The 18,897-nt window shown below is 43.4% G+C and overlaps 1 protein-coding gene across 1 annotated transcript in view; it reads right to left on the bottom strand.

The window, feature by feature from the left end:
• Window positions 1-4,196, bottom strand: part of LOC119387424 (uncharacterized) — a 5,615-nt gene extending 1,419 nt beyond the window's left edge. The window contains exon 1 of the mRNA XM_049412078.1: window positions 4,071-4,196. Within this exon, the coding sequence (XP_049268035.1) occupies window positions 4,071-4,110 (40 nt within the window). The 5' untranslated portion in view covers window positions 4,111-4,196. The remainder of the gene's footprint in view (window positions 1-4,070) is intronic.
• Between the last annotated feature and the right edge of the window lie 14,701 nt (window positions 4,197-18,897).

Raw genomic sequence — 18,897 nt, 5'->3', positions numbered from 1 at the left:
GCCAGATTCATGACACTATATCCTCTTGAAGATCTAGAAAGCGACGTCGAAAGTTGTGAAAATTTTGACTGCGACATCTTAAGGCTGGCATCAGACCTTCAACTTCGATTAGCGGAATTTGAGAAAAGACCGTTGTATGCACTCGCACCATCATATCCATCATTGTATCCATGATATGATGGAAATGAAACACGTTCTAGATGAGAATTCTTCATCTTCTACACTTATTTGTTCTAAAAACCAAATTGGTTATTTCGAAAGCATTGATGCTACCAGATTTCCCAGGTATCATATACAGGGTGTCTTTTTAAATAAAAAATACAGATTTTTTATAAAATTCCTATGACAGTAAGGCTCCTGTCGTTTTCGCACACTGACTCCACGTCCAGGCGGAAATACTTTGCCGCAGTTAAAATGACACTGGTTGGACTAATTAACAAAGCTCGTTAATTGACTTTTTAATTCACTTCAGGGCAGGTGTTTACATTACAAAGTTGTAGTGCGTGCCAATGTGTGCCAGTTTCTAAAGGATAGAAAATTTTATTGTTCTCAGCGCGGCTTATCTTACCCAAAATATAATCAGTCCAGAGGAATGCCTCAAGGTTCCGTTCTCCCTCCTGTTTTATTTAATGTGTTATTAAGCTCAGTTCCGTTGCACAATAACGTTCAAGTTTATGTATACGCAGATGACATAGCGTTCTTCTCTTCTGCATCTGATATTCATGCATTGCATGCAACATTACAATCATATTAAGAAACTTTAGGGTTATTGTTTGAAGAGATTCAAATGACCATGAATGTTAGCAAATGTTAGGTGATTGTTTTTCCTTTGAATGCTCCTATTAGCATTTCACTACAGTATCGTCAAGAAATAATTCCCCAAAATGACTGCGTTAAATATTTAGGTGTACTTTATGATGAAAAACTAAGCTGGCGAAATCACATTGAGCATGTTAAATCTAAGGCAACACGCGCTCTTGGAATGATTCGTAAACTTGGTCGACACCACTCTGGCCTACGTAGGGACAATCTAACTATGATTTACAGTATGTACGTTCGTCCGATTTTAAAATTTGGTTGCATTTTATTCTCCGGGGGTCCTGCATATACAATTTTTCCCTTGGTTCTTTTAGAGCGAGATGCTATTCGTTGTTGTCCAGGGGTACCGAAATTTACTGCAAACAGTGTTTTATATCAAGAAGCCGGAATCCCCACTTTAGCTTGCAGATTCCGCATTCTTACCGTGAAAACACATTTAAAATTTTGCACATCTTCTCTAAGCCGATTGCAGTTTGTATTCATTTCTGAATCGAGAGCATTTTTTAATGAGCCTCGGTTTCGGGTATATAAACCTCAAATTTTGTTTGTCCAAGACTAGCTGGAACCTTTATATGTTGACATACGCTACATAATTTCAAATAAATCATTAGCCTCAGCGAAAATTGAATTTGATGATATATTCCCGTCTAATTCCAAATTTCTACCTTCTATAGATATTTCATAGGTTTATTAGAAGACCATTTACTTCAGTTGGGAATTGATAATGTCAATGCTACTGATGCATCCATGTGTGAAGAGAAAGCGGGAGTAGGCATTTTCTCAGAGGCCTTATCTTGGTCATTCTCATTGCGTCTCCCGGATTATACCCAATATTCGAAGCTGAGCTCCTAGCAATTATTTTAGCCCTTCGAAAACTTTCAGTAAATGATTCGGCAGTTGCAGTAATTACTGATTCGCTGTCCGTATGCAGATCTCTCCATTCGGCTTCTCCTTCCGAGTCTTCTATTCTGAATGCCTTCACTTCATTAATCCCTAAAAACTTCTGTACTGTGCGCTTGATATGGGTACCAGGTCATCGTGGCACATTTTTAAACGAGATGGCTGATACTCTCGCACGGTGGTCTCTAGGTGGTCCTGTGATGACCGTTGTGCTTGATACAGCTTTTATTACTGAATCTAGATTCCGCTAATACTGTTTACTTCAAGATTCCATGAAAACTAAATTACCAGTTCAATAATATGGTCATCTTTCTTTTGCTTGGGATAATAAATGGTGTCCCACGCGCAAATTCGAAGTATCTTTTACAAAATTTCGATGCCGTATACCTCCTCTTAATTTTTATTTATACAGGTCTGATCTGGTGCCATCTCCTCTATGCTTTCACTGCCAAGAACCTGAAAACATCGGTCACTTCTTACTTACTTGCCGTCGTTTCACTAACCTCAGGAAAAAACATTTCGAAATGTTATTCAGAAAATTAAGAATTACTGCTAACTCTGAAAACATTCTGTCCCTTGGTGCATCTTCTCTGGGACACAGCAAAAGGAACTTTTTTAGCCGCATGCGAATTTCTTAGGGACACAAGAAGAATTCCTTGTTAATTTTTCTCAAAATTTGGTACATCCGACTTTCTCGGGCTAATTCACTGTATTCCATATGATTGGCACATTCCTATTTTTATTAGTACATAAACTAATAATTCTTCAATTTTTCTATATACCCTACACGGCCGATTAGTTCATTTTCCTTCGTCTAAATTCTAAATTTCCCGACTTATATTAACTGCCGGTTTCATGGCCAATCCCCCGTATAGTGGGTAAGAGCCAATAATGAAGGGCAAGCAAGCGAGCAAGCAAGTATTCTAGGATAGTTTGAAAAGGCCAATGTTACGCGTACAGACGCTCCTTTCCTTAAGGCATGGTTGAGGCTTCCACCGAGAACCGAAGGCAGGCTAGCAATTGGGAAGGCGGTGCGCACGGGGCCCGGTTGCGCTATCGCGTTCTACTATTAAAGGCCAAGCTCAAGCGTCCTCCAAGTTCTTTCGCGAACTTTGCGCTAGAGATAACTTTAGAAGTGGAAAATACGAGATAAAAGTGTGTCGATGAAAGCAAAGCTAAAACTAAGTTAATGAGCTAGTTAGTAACTCCCCTACGGTCTTTTATGTCGTCAAGAACGTAAAAGCCCTAAACTCTGCCCCCTCATATAGCGTATACATGTGAACAATTGTTCGGCCGCACGTATCACCTAATGTAGCATAACGTAACCTACGTAATTTTAGCAATTCTGAAGTAACTAGTTAATCTATACAGTCTTGATGTCAATCACGACTGTAGGAGATTTAAGACTGGGCGCTCCGCTCCGAAGCAATCGCTGTACTCGAGTATCTCGTGTAATAGACATTAAATACTTGGGATGTACATTGCGACATAGATATGACGTGCAATTGCTTCATTTCGTGAATATGCAGTAAACATATGTTAATACATAATATGTTTTATGCATATTTCGTTTTATAATTCCTTATTCAGTGCGCGAACTCATTGCATACGCACTTATTTAAAGCATGCTAAACACGGTATCGCAGCGTTCCGTAAATGTTTGCTCTCTTGGTGTAAAATACGCTGTGAAGCGTCGCTAAGTGTGTTCTCCTTTCCTATAGTCGGCGCTTGTTCTTAAAGCTGCCGTCATTTGGTGTTGCATCAAACTGCTTGGTCCACATATTTTTTTTAGGTGGGCTTTTTCCGTTACACATGCCCCTCTTTAAATATTTCGATATAAGTTCAGATGCGGGGTCCCTCGACTTTACACGTTGTGCGTCTGTTTCGTAGGCAGTTCTTATGCGCCACGGTTTTTTTTTTAATTTCTCGCTTTACTTTGTACCTTCGCTCTCTTAAAAGCACTAATGAATGTATGAATACTGCATATACAATTTATTTTCTTAGCATATCCCTTTTCTAAAGCTTTTGTATATCCGTTATATGTGGTCGCGAGTTTCATTTTTCCGGCACTGTAGTTGTGCCTGTTACTGTTGGGCCGGGCCGTGAATAATACACATATTTCGAAGTGCGCAAAAGTGATGTCATAACCCTTCCTTAGAAGGCGCATCGAGTACAGATATAATAACACTTTCTTCAATAAGAACGTCCTGAAATCCAAAAGTTATGACTTATAAGTGGGACAGAAGGCAGGCGCGCTTCGGCTTTCTGCGGTTACTGGAATCCACGTATTAGTAAGTTAGCAATGGTGAAAAAGAAACAATAGGTAAAAACGTCGCACCGAGCAGACTTACCAAGCAGGGACGCCCCAAAAATGCAGGCAATTGCGATCATGCTCGTGCTGAGTAGCGAACAGCAGCAAGAGTTCTCTGTGTGCCCGCCACTGATGTGCCTGCTTCAATGCCGGTGATGGATGTGCCGTGCTTCTCAATATGTGTCAGCGCTAAGGATAGACACGACTTATCTCTTGGGAAATAGACCATATTCTGGCTATCGTATCTATGACGATTACATCCGCCATAAGTGCGCAAGAGGCATGGGACCATATAATCCTGGGAAAAACCAGATGTATATCAGTGAGAAAAAAGAAGCAAATAATTTCATCCCAGAGGTAACCGATGGCCGCGCGAAGAGATAGGGAGAAGGAAATGGAACAGGTGATATGCACATGTGCCGTTTGTCAGGAAACTTGCCATCGTAGGACACAGCAGCGCATGCACGGACAAGATTTGACCGATATCATCTTCGCCCTGAATTTACCTTGCACTGCACTTCCCGTAACCTGGGAGCGTAGCAGTAGCGTCATAAGCGTCACCACATTTCTCATTATAACGGAACTTGAGCTGGAGCCTAATTCACAAAGCTTATCGTTCATAAACGTGCTATATGATATTTATTGGACAGCCGCCTTCTCTAAGAATATGTCGAGAGTCAGTATTGGCTAAAAGTTTACGAAGTATACGAACAATTCTAGCGTAAGAGCTTTTTGTTGATATGGGCCCTACAGTCTGGATTTTAGCCATCAGAGCATTTGAAAAACGTACAATGCACTTTGAACATGATAATAAGGCTACAGAATAGAATCAAAACGACTCTTCAGCGCTTGTCGCTGTAAAATGTAAATATATACACAGGCTTCGCTATCCCTGAGAATTAAGGTTGACGGTGGGCGTTTCGTGCAGCTGTGACACTTTTGCAGTATACAGAGAAAGCCAGGTAGCATTTCCGCAAGGTCGAAAGTGCTTCGCATTCCATGTTCTGTCCATGCTGTCAGTATAATAACGGTATTCTAGTGCTATCTCTTTCATTTATCGTGCTATACAGATGTTTGCTGACAGTACAGCCACTCAGATCAGTGAGTAGCGTGCGTGAGCGGCAACTTTTCTGTGCGTAAGCGCCGTATCACGGTGCCAGATTGCAAACAGGGCGAGGGTAAGCGCATTCCCACAAAGGGCGCTCAGCTGGGCTCATCACCTGCTAGGCTAGGGGTCTCAAACTCATCTCATCTAGCGGGCCGCAGTACCGAAATTTACTCCAACAAGGGCTGGGACAGTGAGGAAAGTCGGAGAAGGGGGGATGTCACTTAATGTTGCCGTATGAAAGAACGCCTTTCCCATATCTCATATATATGGGTCATATCCGAAGGGGATTTGAGGTAGGCTTCGAGAAAGATATCGATACCGATCTTCAGAATGACTAAAATTCCGAAACAGAGGCTTTTAATAATAATAATAATAATAATAATAATAATAATAATAATAATAATAATAATAATAATAATAATAATAATAATAATAATAATATCTGGGGTTTAACGTCCGAAAACCACGACATGATTATGAGAGACGCCCTAGTGGAGGGCTCCGGAAATTTCGAATACCTGGGGTTCTTTAACGGGCACTTAAATCTAAGTACACGGGCCTCAAACATTTTCGCCTCCATCGAAAATGCAGCCGCCGCGGCCGGGATGAAACAGTTTTTGTTCTAAGGTGATGTTTCAACACAGTGAACGCATGGGGTGCCTCAGGAAAAAAAAATGCTTGAGACCAGTCCCGTCTGTGTAGCTCCCCCGAACAAAGTGTTATTAATCGCAATAGGCGAGAAAATAATGCGAATGCCATTTAGCGAAGTCACAAAAGTTTATTCCTCGTGAAGCCGCGGCCGCGTGTTTGAAACTTGGCAAGACATGTGTTTGGGCAAGTTGGTTCACGCTTGATGCGAAACAAACGAGCGCTAAGAAACGAGGACTTATACAAGATACACACCTGTCCGATACGCGCCTGTCCTGTGTGTATCTTAAGTCCCCGTTTCTTAGCGCTCGTTTGTTTCGCATCATGTTTGAGACACCCGTGCTAGGCAGTTCCTTCTTGAGGACGTCACCCCATAGTGGCGCACTTCAGACGAACCACGTTTTCAGCTTATCTCATGAGTGGGGGCGCGTGGCAGTGGCGTAGCCAGGGGGTGACACACCGGGCCCGTGACCCCTCCCCAACCCCCCCCCCCCGCCTCGAATTTTTTTTTGCCATGGCATACAGAGCACAAAATGACACTCGACCACATCTGCCTGCCCCGCCCCCACTTCAGATCAAGGAAGTGCCCCCCCACCCCCTCCGAAAAAAATTTTGCCTACACCCCTGGCTTGTGGCCTGTCTACAATTTTATTTCCTCGACTGCTTGCCGTAATGCACACCTTCGGAATACAAAGTACGAGAAAAACCATTCACCTACTCGAGCTGCCTGTTCAACAGCCTAGCAGACGATGAACCCAGCTGAGCGCGCTTTGTGGGCATGCGCGTATACCTTCGCCCTGTTTGCAACTTGGCACCGTTATATGGCGTTTACACGCAGCAAAGTCGCCGCTCGTGCAAGATATATAGTTAAAGATTTGGGCGGTTGTACTTGAAGAGTTCCGCTTGCGGGTGGTCAAACGCTGGCAGGTATTCGTATGGTGCTTTAAGCTGGGTTCGCACAATGGGCCGAATTTCACGGACGAGCACTGCGTGGCTTCGTAACAATCAATCGCGCCACGCAAAAGAATGGAGCGGATAAGCTGGTTGCGACGCAATTCGTTACGGCTCAATTCAGCTGCGTCATGCTCGTTGCAAAAAATTTAGCCCGTCATGTGAATGCACCTTTACGACTCAGACACAGAACAAGGAAATAGGTGAGATAATTGCTGTGTGACACCTGAGCGTTTTATTTTGCTCGTAACAAAGTGCAACGAGGAAGGGGAGAGAGAAGGTCGGCACGATTGCTCTTGTGTGTCGACCTTCTTTATTCAATCTGTTTTATTTAGTCTTCGGGTAAGGATTCGCCTGCTTTTAGTTCACAGTAAGTCATGGGCGGCCGGTGGTAGCAGAACCACTTATGCACCATTTGTGTTTGACCCAGAAAAGCTCGTACTTCGTTTCACTGTCAAGGATATTTACACAGGTCAGCAGTGAGTTTCAGGTCTAATTTTCCTTCAGTCGTCTGGCATAAATGACGAAACTTAGATGGTGCGCACATTTCAGTGGCGCTAGGACAGACAAAATTCGTTCACTGAAATTGAAAGAAGGGTGATAACAAGCAGTGATGACGTTCGCAGCATTCTGGCAACGCGCGCACACTGTATGACTTATGTGTAGTAGATGACAACACTTCCGCTGGTCTTCAATGGGCGGTGTTCCAATCCCTATACTTATATATAAAGTTCAGGAGTAAAGAAGCTGCGCTTTCATTTTATAGTTCTGTGGCATCAATTTCATTTTGTTATCTAGCTACAACTGCCACACGGTGATGTGGCCAACGAAGCTGCCGAAGCATGCACTGCTGCGCAGTGTTCTCTGTGATGTGTTTTTGGGTCGAAAAGGCGGCTTGGGGGAGCAAGCCGAAAGGAGTTCGTATACATGCTCGCATCCCCATTTCTCCTCCCTTGTATACGTTGCTTTCCTGGCCGCTCTCATGTCATGTACGAGATCTCGCGAAGCGGCAGCAGCAAAAGCAGCACCGTGATTGAACGCCGTTATAACGCCATACAAGCTGCGGCGCGCCGTAACCAGAGCTGAGCCGCGCTATGAGACGCCCAGTGTTCGTGCCGCTTCGCACGTGCCTGAAAGGCCGATGTTGTCGATGTCCGGACTTCCTCTCCTGGCGACACCTGCAGCGTGCGCCGTTGTAAGAGCTGCACCCTGCATTGGCGTGCTGTGGAATTTCATATGGGTCTTTTCAATGCGGATTTCTGTTGGAGTGCCGGAAGCACGCAGACCGCGCTTTGCTTGCACCGCCCGAAGGAGTTTGCCTCGCTGCTGTAGCTGTGCTTGAAGGGTGTAACATAAGCATGCGGCAACTACATGAGTTAATAAATAGAAGTCGAGACTGTCACTAACGTTTCAGTAAGTCTATAGTTATTTTGCTGGAATACCGACGCGGAACCAAAGCTGCTCCCAGACTCGCTTCCTATACAGTTCATATGCAATCTCAGCCATTCCTATTTGGCATTCCTTAAGGTCGCAGAAACGATTTTCATTATACAGATCGCTTGACACTTACCGCGCGCGGTAGTGACATGCGAATAGGGTACGCGTCGCGAACGTGTTCTACAACGCGTCCTTTTTTTTCTCCCTAGATCTAGTTGCGACAAGCTGGCGCTCTGCAATATCTGTAAGTCTTCGCTGCTTAAACCTTTACTTCTTATTCGGACGTAAGAGAAAGAAGTTCGTCTTATAAGGTGTAGTCTTCGTCTTCAACCGACTTGTCACTTTACTTGTCCGCTAAAGTGTGCCAACTATGGGTATTGGTGCACAGGATGCACTTTTGAACAGGAAACATTGTCAGTTATTGGCAAACCCAACTGAAGCTGACTGAGGAAGTTTGGATTGATAAAATATTGTTTCAAACATTTTAATTTCTTCGACCGAGAAACGTTATCAGCGGTAAAAGTGGAGGTGAAATTTACCTTGGTGAATCACGAGCACACAGCCTCCAACACAACCGTATACCTATGTGACGTCACGGAGTTCACCATATTTCGACGCATTTAGACCGCTTCATTGGAGGGAAAGTTTCTAAAATCGTCGTATAGAAGTTATGCTGGATTGTTAACACCGAACAGGCGCTGTCGTCGCTCTCGGGTTTGGGTTTCAGGCTAGCCCTGACTACAGAAAGCTTCTATAGTCATGGCGTACCAGTGGTCAGTATGGAGTAAACTATCTATCCAGCATAATACTTTCTTTCGTACTGTCTCCTTAAATATGTATGACTTAAGCAAGTATGACTTACGTTGTGATTGTATGTTGAAATACTCCAGCGTGTCTGTTATTTATGTAGTGTATAAGATCAGACATAATCGGACAGTATAAATACTTGCGACTGCGGTAATATTTGTCTCTTGCCCCGGTATTTGTCATCGGCGGATCAATGGCGACGATTCGGCTTCATCATATAAGTGTACGGAAAGGACGTGTTAGTTGTATCACTAACACACAGGACTGCGCTTGTTCCTGCTCGGCTTTTCCATGAAGGCTCGTATTCTCTATAATGGCGCAAGTATGCCGACAGCGCCCTGCTTCATTTTTACGTGTTTTTATACCGACTGCGCCCAAGACCTGAAGGTGACCCATGGTGATATTCTACTTTCATGTCGGATCTTACCTTAATAATGACTTGTATCTGACGTCCGCGAAAAACCTTCTTTTTTCCTTGTAAGTGTCACTGTGTATGTCAGAAGCCGTACCTCCACCTACATGAAAAAGGCGCGACAATTAACATAAAAGTAATCAAGATACAAGGGTGATCTTATAAAAGCCATTCCGGGTATTACCGTCGTTCTAGAACAAAAAGAAAGAAAAAGTGACCCACCATTGGCGTATCAAGGGCAGGGGAGGTTCAACTCCGTAACCCCCGAAATTTGTAAATTTTGCACGTGTATATAGTATGCACTTGAAAGACGTGGTGCAAGGTTACAAAAGAGAATAGAAAAGAAAGGACAGATATACACCTGTACATACAAACACACGCACGAACATACATAAAGGATAGTTAACCCCCTCCCCTAAATAAAAAAAAATTCTGGCGACGCCCCTGTGACTTACGTTTAGCTACGTCGAATGCGCAACATTCGGGTGGTCCGCTGAGAGTTAGAAATATCCCCAGCCTCTACGGCAACTGATTTTGAATGACGAGAACGGATACGGATAGCAGCTGTACCAAACAATTCTGACTAATTTGACGCGCGAAACAAATGCGCATCAAACTATGAGTAATGTTCCGTGTGTTTTATCGATGACTGTATCGTCCCCTTCGAAACAGAGAACTCAAAGAAGCGATATTTTTCGCTGTCTATAGGGTTCACAACAGCGGCAGACAAAAGTCGCCTAATTCAAAGGAGTGCAAAGTAACATTTAATTGTCAGCGAGTTCACCAACGCCAGCCGGACGTTTGTAATCACTGACGATCGAGGTGGCAATAAATCAGTCTCAGTAGAGGATAAAAGGCCCGTATGGCGTCGTGTTATCAACATATGTTCCGGCCCATTTATGAGCGAGACCGATAAACTGAGAGCGTCAGGAGCACGCGTATACCCACTCGAAGAGTGGAGAAAACCTTGCGGTGGTTGCATGCTATTGGAGGGAAATAGGCCGCTGCTGTTTTGCAGCCATGAAACAGCTGCCGTTAATCGGCCAGCGTCAATGCATGTTCGTTTATTTCGTTTTCGCGTGACAGGCACTCTAGGTCGCGTGCGTAAGCGGGACGCTCCGGTTGGTGCGTTACGAGGTGGCACACGTCACCCGCGTCATCACGTCACGTGACGTAAAGGCGCGGTTACGCTCGCTTCTGACGCATTACGATTTGATTTCGCACGAACGAGGGCGGAACTCTTTGTGCCTAATAATAATAATTGTTGGGATTTTAATTCCAAAAACCACGATATGATTATGAGGGTCACCGTAAGCTCCGGAAATCTTGACCATCTAGTGTTATTTAACGTGCGCCTAAATATAAGTACACGGGCCTCAAGCATTTAGCCTCCATCGAAATGCGGCCGCCACGGCCGGGATTCGATCCTGCGACCTTCGGGTCAGCAGTCGAACACCATAACCTCTAGACTACCGCGGCGGGTGAACTCTTTGTGCCAACCTGCTTTAAATGAGCAAGGGCTTCTCATCCTACTCAAATACTCACTTGTTGTGAGTTTGGCACTATAACTATATATAAACTTCCAGTTGGCGTTGCCGGCGAACGGGGGTAACTGAAAACGGATATACGAGTTGGCTTCTAAATGACCGATGCGAGATTTGTCTTTTGCGCACTCCTGCTGTTTCCAGTGGAAATGAAAAACAAAAACAAAACAGAAATCTTCACTTCGATAACGTATACATATATTGTATACTAAGATAGCATTAAGACAGCATCGAAGCATTAATAGCACTATGAGACCAATCAAGTAATTAACATGTATGTGAAAAAACAAAAACAAGATGGATATAAATTAAGCTCGGACTTGCGTGCCATTCTGACGTCAGACCAATAGCGATATATGCGTGGTGAACACATGTTCGGACGCATGTATGGGCGAGGAGAATCAGCCTTCTGTTACGTCCGTGTTACAATTTATCATCTCGTCCGTTATTAAATGCGTGAGCATTTCTGTGCCGACTCCACAAGAAAACTGTCCGTGCGTCCCACTGTTACGTAAGATGATCATCGACGTAAAGAAATGAACGAACAAAACAGGATAAACTTTCCTGACGGGGATTGATTTGGAGTTTGAACCCAGGCCCCGATGCTCCGCTGGCGAGTTTCTTACCCACTGGGTTACACACCCACGCTTGCAGAGTGTGAATATATCTGAACCATGCGAATGCGTTGTACCCGCGGTGCAAAGCAAATGTGAAAAGAGAACACTTTCTGTGAAGACTTTCCTTGAATTTCGTGTTGGTGGAATAAAAGCCCTCTCTATAGGACAACGTGCAAAGCGGAGGATTGTACACATTAGCAAAATTTAGACTTCGCGAAACTTTAATGCCAAGCTCGTGTTTCGATGGTCACGGGATGAGCCTTCTGAGGGGGTCGTTCCAGACCATGACGAACGCTGGAAAAAATATGAAAGACGCCATGCCGATGCCGCCCGCAAACAGCGTTGTAGGGACGGCCGCATCCCACAAAAAAACAAAACAAAAAAAAAACAACAACAACTCCGCGCTTAGAAAACTTTCAAAGGAGATTGTGCGTGTTTTTTTAAGTTTTAGAAGTTTTATTATTATCATATATTGATTGACATCAACAATGTAGGAGATTTACTAATTACTTCAGAATAGCTAAACTTACGTAGGTTACGTTATGCTACATTAGGTGATATGTGCGGCCGAACACTTGTTGACCTATATGTATACGCTGTATGAGGGGGCAGAGTTTAGGTCTTTTACACTCTTGACGTCATAAAATACCGTAGGGGAGTTACTAATTAGCTCATTAACCTAGTTTTAGTTTTGCTTTCATTGAAACACTTTTATATCGTATTTTCAACTTCTAAAGTTATCTCTAGCACAAAGTTTGCGAAAGAACTTAGAGGACGCTTGAGCTTCGCCTTCAAGAGTAGAACGCGATAGCGCAATCGGGCCCCGTTCGCGTCGCCTTCTCAAATGCTAGCCTAGCTTCGGTTCTCGGTGTATGCCTCAACCGTGCCGTAAGGAAACGAACGACTGTGCGCGCAACATTGGCAGTTTCAAGCTATCCTATCACGCCTACTGCATGCTAGGATAGTTGATGCTTTTGCAGCTGATGATGATTAAATATGTCTGAGCGCTTTGTAATGGGTGGGCCTTTAAAACACCCACTCGTTGCGCAATTCACATGCGTGGCGCCTGGCACGATTCTACCCTTCTGCCACGTAATATTACATGCGTTAAGGAGAATCCTTCCACTACATGACATTCATATAGTGTTTTTTTTTTTTTGAAGCGATTTCAAGCAATAGCGTTGCTCTACGCCACAGTCAGACCAATATGCGTTACTGTTGCAGAACTGATCAAGGGGAACGCCAAGATAACGTAAAGTACCCGTGTCCCAACGAATACAGGCATACTGCGATGAAGTGACTGCCCACTGACCAAACCAAAATCCTCGGGACTTATCAAAATTAACGGATGCACCATTAACTTCACAAAATGATTGCGTTAAACACATTACTTCCTTTAAACTTTTCTTATCTGAACATATAAATGCAACGTCATCGGCATAAGCAAGGACTTTTACGGATGATGTGCCATAACTGAAACCTGTGACCGTATCCTATGTAATGACACTGAGGCACAACGGTTCGAAATAGAGAGCAACAAGTAGCGGTGAAAGGGGACATCCTTGCCTCACAGAGGATCGAATATGAATGGGAGCTGAGAGGGAACCGTTTGCGATTAGCTTAGTTGTTCCACTATTGTAGCACATCCTAATTCCATTGAGCCGAATATGCCCGATATTGCTATGACTAAGAAGTTCGAAAAGGAAATCGTGGCTCACTTTATCAAAAGCTTTAGACAAATCTAGTTGACTGAGAGCAATCTGGCGATAGCTGTCTGACACGCACTCAATAATTGAACGGGCGATGTGTATATTCGTCTGTTTGCAGCGCCATCCGATTCCACATGTCTGATAAGCCCTCTGACTAGATCACCATTGGCAGATTGCAGTCTATTTGCTACAATTTTAGAGAAAATCTTATAGTCAATATTACATAAATATATCGGTCGGTATCCGGCAATCTGTCTTTTGACATCCACTGACTCACCTTTCGGAATGAGTATATATTATGACCATGGTAAAAAGTGGGTGGTAACATGTCAACTTCAAAAGCAAAGTTTAAAACCTCCGAAAGAATCAGGCATAACTTTTCTTGAAACTCCTTATAAAACTCAGCTGTGAGACCATCCGGAAGAGGTGGTTTTTTTGTTCTTGTAGATTTTTCACTGCCGAATCAATTTCTTCAAGGGTGATATCTGCTTCTAACGTTGATTTATCCTCCTCTTTTAATCTAGGCAAAAGCTTTATAAGTTTTGAAACTGCATCACGATGTCCAGTGACTATCGGTGTATCAAAAAGTGAAGTATAATACCCCTCGAATTATTTTAAAATTGAAGGTGTATCACAAGTTAGTTTAAACTGTCTTTCTATTTCATTGATTTCCTTAGAAAGTGTGTGTCTTCTTTCATCGTCAAAACTGCGTTTTGAAGGTTGCTCACGCGAGAATCGTTCCTCTATAACGTTCCGTGTCGAAACATCGCAATTTCGCTTTGACAGAACGTATGGCCTCTTTCTATAGTCCAGGGTGTTCCGATTCCAGGCGGTGTAGTTCCACAAGTTCATCTAAGTTTGCTTTTTGCTGCCACTTTCGTTCGAAAGCTAAGCGAGATGATTCTTCTATTGCAAGCCTTTTTACCTCTCGTTTAAAACTTCGCCATGCATCTGAGGCTTGGGGTGGAAGACAACTGTCGATCTTTGCAAGGGCAAAGGCCTGCAATGTTTTTTCTTTTAACTGCCAAACTAATTTATGCACTTCAAGTCCTTCATTGTGCCAGAAAAAGTATTCAATTATTTCTCAGGATATTTGCCCGCTTCGTCTGGAGCGCTACTTGGGAACCAATGAGGCGAGATAACTTGTTTCTTCTGCACGAAAGGGGTGGTGTTGGCCTTGCGCATTTGGTCGTATGGCAATTAGTTGCACGTTTTATTTACTTTAACGATGTGACACATCCATTTCTGCGAGAGGTGATTCAACGCCGTCTTTCACTTCATTTACCATGATGATGATGATGATGATGATGATGCAAACTTTATTGGGGTCCAGAGAAGACGCAGGGGAGACCCCGCGCCACCCGAACGAAGAGATACTTCATTTACCATCTCTTATTGTTTCATAATTTGTGGAAAATTATTCGCTCTATGGGTTTCAAAAAGAAATTGTTGATGCCATACTATTTCTGCAAAGAAGATTTTCAATAACCTATTTATTAGTCGAACTCCTTTCGACTATTATCATTAGTCTAAAGGAGTTGGTGAAGAATGTTATTAATGTGTGCTTTCCAATGCCACTCTATCGGGGCAAGTTTGGAAATCGTCAGCTCTCTGATGTATTAACTCGAGTTAAAAAAGAAAAAAAAATGTGCGTGTCTCCGGGAACAAAGAGTTTCTTTTTTTAAGATGCACGCAGGTACTCTTCCTGTGAAGACATGGCAAAGGACTAAAAGACGTTTTGTTCCCTAGAACGTAAATTGCAGATTGTGCAAAAAGCCTGAGTCTTTTGATCATTGTTTTATTGATTATTGTGATGCAGTGTTCTTTTGGGATGTACTGCAGCGAACACTGTAAAAAAATACTTTGAAATCAACCCTATAAACATTAGGTACCTTAATGTGTCAAATGACAGGACAATACCCTATGACCCAATCTTTCTTATTGCCCTGCATAGCCTCTGGATAGCAAGACTGATTGACAGAAATGCTGAACCTCCGCGATAAACAAAAATCTTCCAGGAACAAGTAATTCAAATACGCGGGATATATGAACGTTCTAGTGACGCTCTAGACTGGTTTCCTGTGTTTGATTTGTGTTTAAACATGCCTGATTATTAATTTATGAAACGTCAGTCTAAGTGCAGTGGTTTCCTTCCCTGTAATAAAGAAAAAAAAGCAATAACGCGGCTTTGTGGTAGAACACCTGCTTGCCACGCAGACGGCCTGCGTTCGATTCTCACTAGAACCGAAGACTTTTAAATGCGAAGCATTTCTTAGCGAACCCTATAAGCACTTTGAGCGCTTTTATCTACGTATCTATCTATGTAGCAGCCTACGTCTGGGTGCTCTCGTGATAACCTCCTTAATTTGATGTAGGCAAAAACTGGCGTGGGAGGGTAAGAGGGTTTGACGAATAAGACTGTCTGGTCATGACATGAATAACATGACAATCCTATCGCGTACGTCGTCAAACCTTTTCCTCCAGACACGTGTGGCACATACCCGTTTACCACGGGCCGCGGTGTACGGGTATGCGCCACAGGTGATTGACAGTTTATATCTACCCAGGAACGGCGAAAACCGACATTGGTAACTTAAATGCGAGTGCGTTAAGAAAAACTGACATCGGCAGCGTTGACCCGACGAACGGAAAGAATGAAAATTTAAATCCCAGCAGGAATCGAGCCCAAGCATTCTGCCTGGCAATCAGGTATTCTACCACAGAGCCACGCCAGGTCTGTAAACTGGTTTGGAAAAACAGCCTATGCGGACGTAATGTCGGTGCAACGTCAGTTGTGGTTATGATGATGGCTATCTAATTTTGCAAGAAAGCAATAAACACTACATGATACTCCTACGATGTGTACTCCTACGATACAGGCGTCATATCAGATTAACTTCTGTGGTTCCAGTGTTGGCTTCGCTTTTATAGCAGTCTAATAAACATTACATTTGTATCCTTATGATTCATCACATTATATTCAAGCGTTGCCCGACCCCGGATGAATTACATATGATATTCACATCATCGCACCGTAAAGTGCACTTCGTTTCGATAATACCGGCGTCTGTGCTCTAACGTGAGTGCTGACGTTACGTCAGACTATAAGTTACCCTTTAAACGCCAGTGTAGTCGACATGCCTGGTAAGCCCACGATGTGCACACAGCTACTACACTTATAAAGACACGTCGACCCACCTCGTAACGCTTGGCTCAAAGCCAACAAATTCAGCATATAAAACTACTCGCTGCCTGCTTCGCATGAAATCGATTCCCACAAGGCGTGGGATCTGCCGATTTTTTATTATTTATTTTATTTGGATCTTTCTCAATTTTTCGGTTATTAACAAGATGATAATTTTTCGCTTACAACCAACGAGCCGACACCAACGCCGACACCGGAATTTCTGCAAAATGAGCTCTTTAACGCTATCGCATTAATAATATGCGAATTGCGGTTACCAAAAATTTGCAATGACCTCTAGAAGGAACACTTGGTCAAATGCACTCATTGCTCTATAAAACAATGAACAATGCTCAATGCTGTCATTTAGTATCGAATTCTTCGCTTTATTTTTAAATAATGAGAGACAGTCGTCGATGAAACACTATCGTAAGCTCGACGCCTATTTCCATAGGATGCGTGCATGGCTACGTTCCAGAACTCGTGAGAGGCAAGCACCGTTATCGAGCCCATGTCGCTGTTGTCCCGCAGTTGCAGTCGCTCCTGGAGCCGAACATCGCTAGAGCAACAACTGACGCCACCGACGGTTTAAGTTAATCGGCGCGCGAACGGCTATATACTGCAGCAAGACCGGCCCTTCTGCCGTTGTCATATGCTTCGTACAGTCATATCTTAGGAGTATAGGAGCAGCTGGCGACGTTCTCGGGCCAAGCAAATGAGAGAAGCGCGCTAAGAACTGGACCGTCCCATGATTGAAGGGCTTGTGGCGTTTCCCACGCTTAAAACCAGGATGTCCCGTATGAACTGGTCACCCTTAGGTATACACAGAGCCGAGGTAATGTAGCAGATATACAGGGTGTTTCAGCTAAAAAGCACCAAGTATTAAAACATGAAGCATAAGCGCTATGCGTCTCCAATTAGCGCAGTATTGTTTTAAGCGATATAGAGCACGTCAGGATATATTTTTTCAATCGGCAAAGCTCGGCAATTAACAAAGATTGCGTAATGAACTACGTAGCTTGCGTCTAAGACGCAAGCTACGTAGTGGAACTCCTCTAATTAAAAGCTTAGCATATACAACCTTAATAAGACCCATTATAGAATATGCAAAAATAGTATGGGACCCTCACACGGCAATGAATCGACACAAATTAGATCGAGTCCAACGTCTAGCAGCTAGATTTATCTTTAACAAATATCGTCGCTGTTACTCCCCTACTGAACTGTGCCGAAATGCAAATCTTCCTGCTTTAGAATTAAGGACAGCAGTGGAAAGATTAAAATTCATGTTCTTAATTGTCCATAACAAGCTTAAGATTAATGGGCCCGACTTTTTCAGATTATCACCGAATCCACGTTTCAGGCACAGGCATAGTATGTATATTGAACCTCCATTGACGCGAATCGACTCCTTTAAGTATAGCTACTTTCCACGAGTAATTAATGAATGGAACATGCTGCCCGACTCACTGGTTTCCTCTTCCTCCATTTCTGCATTCTTAAACGAGCTTCATACTCTCGCCTATTCGGGTCATTCGGCATTTACAAGCACTAATCATTAACGTTACGATGTGGTCTCGACGAGTACATTTGTGTTGTTTTTTTGTTTTATTTCTTTTCTTCCTTTTCTCTTTTTTGCATATCTCTGAAGCAAGCATGCTGCAGTGCCCTTGAAATCATGTTCACATTTACGTCGCGTGTATATTTTTTTATTGAACTGTATCTGATTGTTGATCCAGTCCTGTAATGACCCTTCTAGGGTTAACAGTATTAATAAACAAACAAAACAAACAAAAAAATAGTAAGTATAGAGAAAAATCTTGAATACAGAAGTTTAGCGCTTGTTCAGAAACATCGAATTTTTCAATCTATGATAACTCCCCTGCTTAATTTTTTTCCGGCCTTTCTTTGAAGCGCACAAATTAATAAAAATACCACATGACTGCCGCCTAACGCGCGGCGCTTTTAGTGTCCTCAAAAGTAAGTTGAACGAATTATCAAATGCTGCTCCGCGCACGAAGGTCGATTGAGCAGGCTATCGGTGACTGCGATGGACGCGAAATGATGGTAGGGGCGTACCGTCTAAAAAAAAAAAAAATCTACGAATGAGAGGCCGTCACGTGTGAGTCAATCTCTTATCTCGGTCCTTGATCACGCTGTCACCCTCGCGCTTTCCAATGTATTTCTTCATTGGTGCGAAAAGAAAAGAAAAAATGCCTACACTGCATCCGATGCTGCCTACGGTCTCGTATGGCATTTGCTCTGTGGCTGCCGCTTTTTCGCTGAAGAATTTTTTTTGTTCTTGAAATGGTATGCTCCTTTTGCCGCTTAACGTACAGGTGCTCCCAGAATAATTCGGAACGCCGAGCATGCAGCCGCTCGCCGGCGGAGCGCACCGGCGGATAAATGCACGCACGGTGTGCGCATGCGCGGCCTCCCTAGCGAGCTAG

The sequence above is a fragment of the Rhipicephalus sanguineus genome, chromosome 1, assembly GCF_013339695.2.
Source record: "Rhipicephalus sanguineus isolate Rsan-2018 chromosome 1, BIME_Rsan_1.4, whole genome shotgun sequence".
Lineage (NCBI taxonomy): Eukaryota > Metazoa > Arthropoda > Arachnida > Ixodida > Ixodidae > Rhipicephalus > Rhipicephalus sanguineus.
The sequence above is the reverse complement of the archived record's forward strand: the minus strand, read 5'-3'. Positions and strand labels throughout refer to the sequence as shown.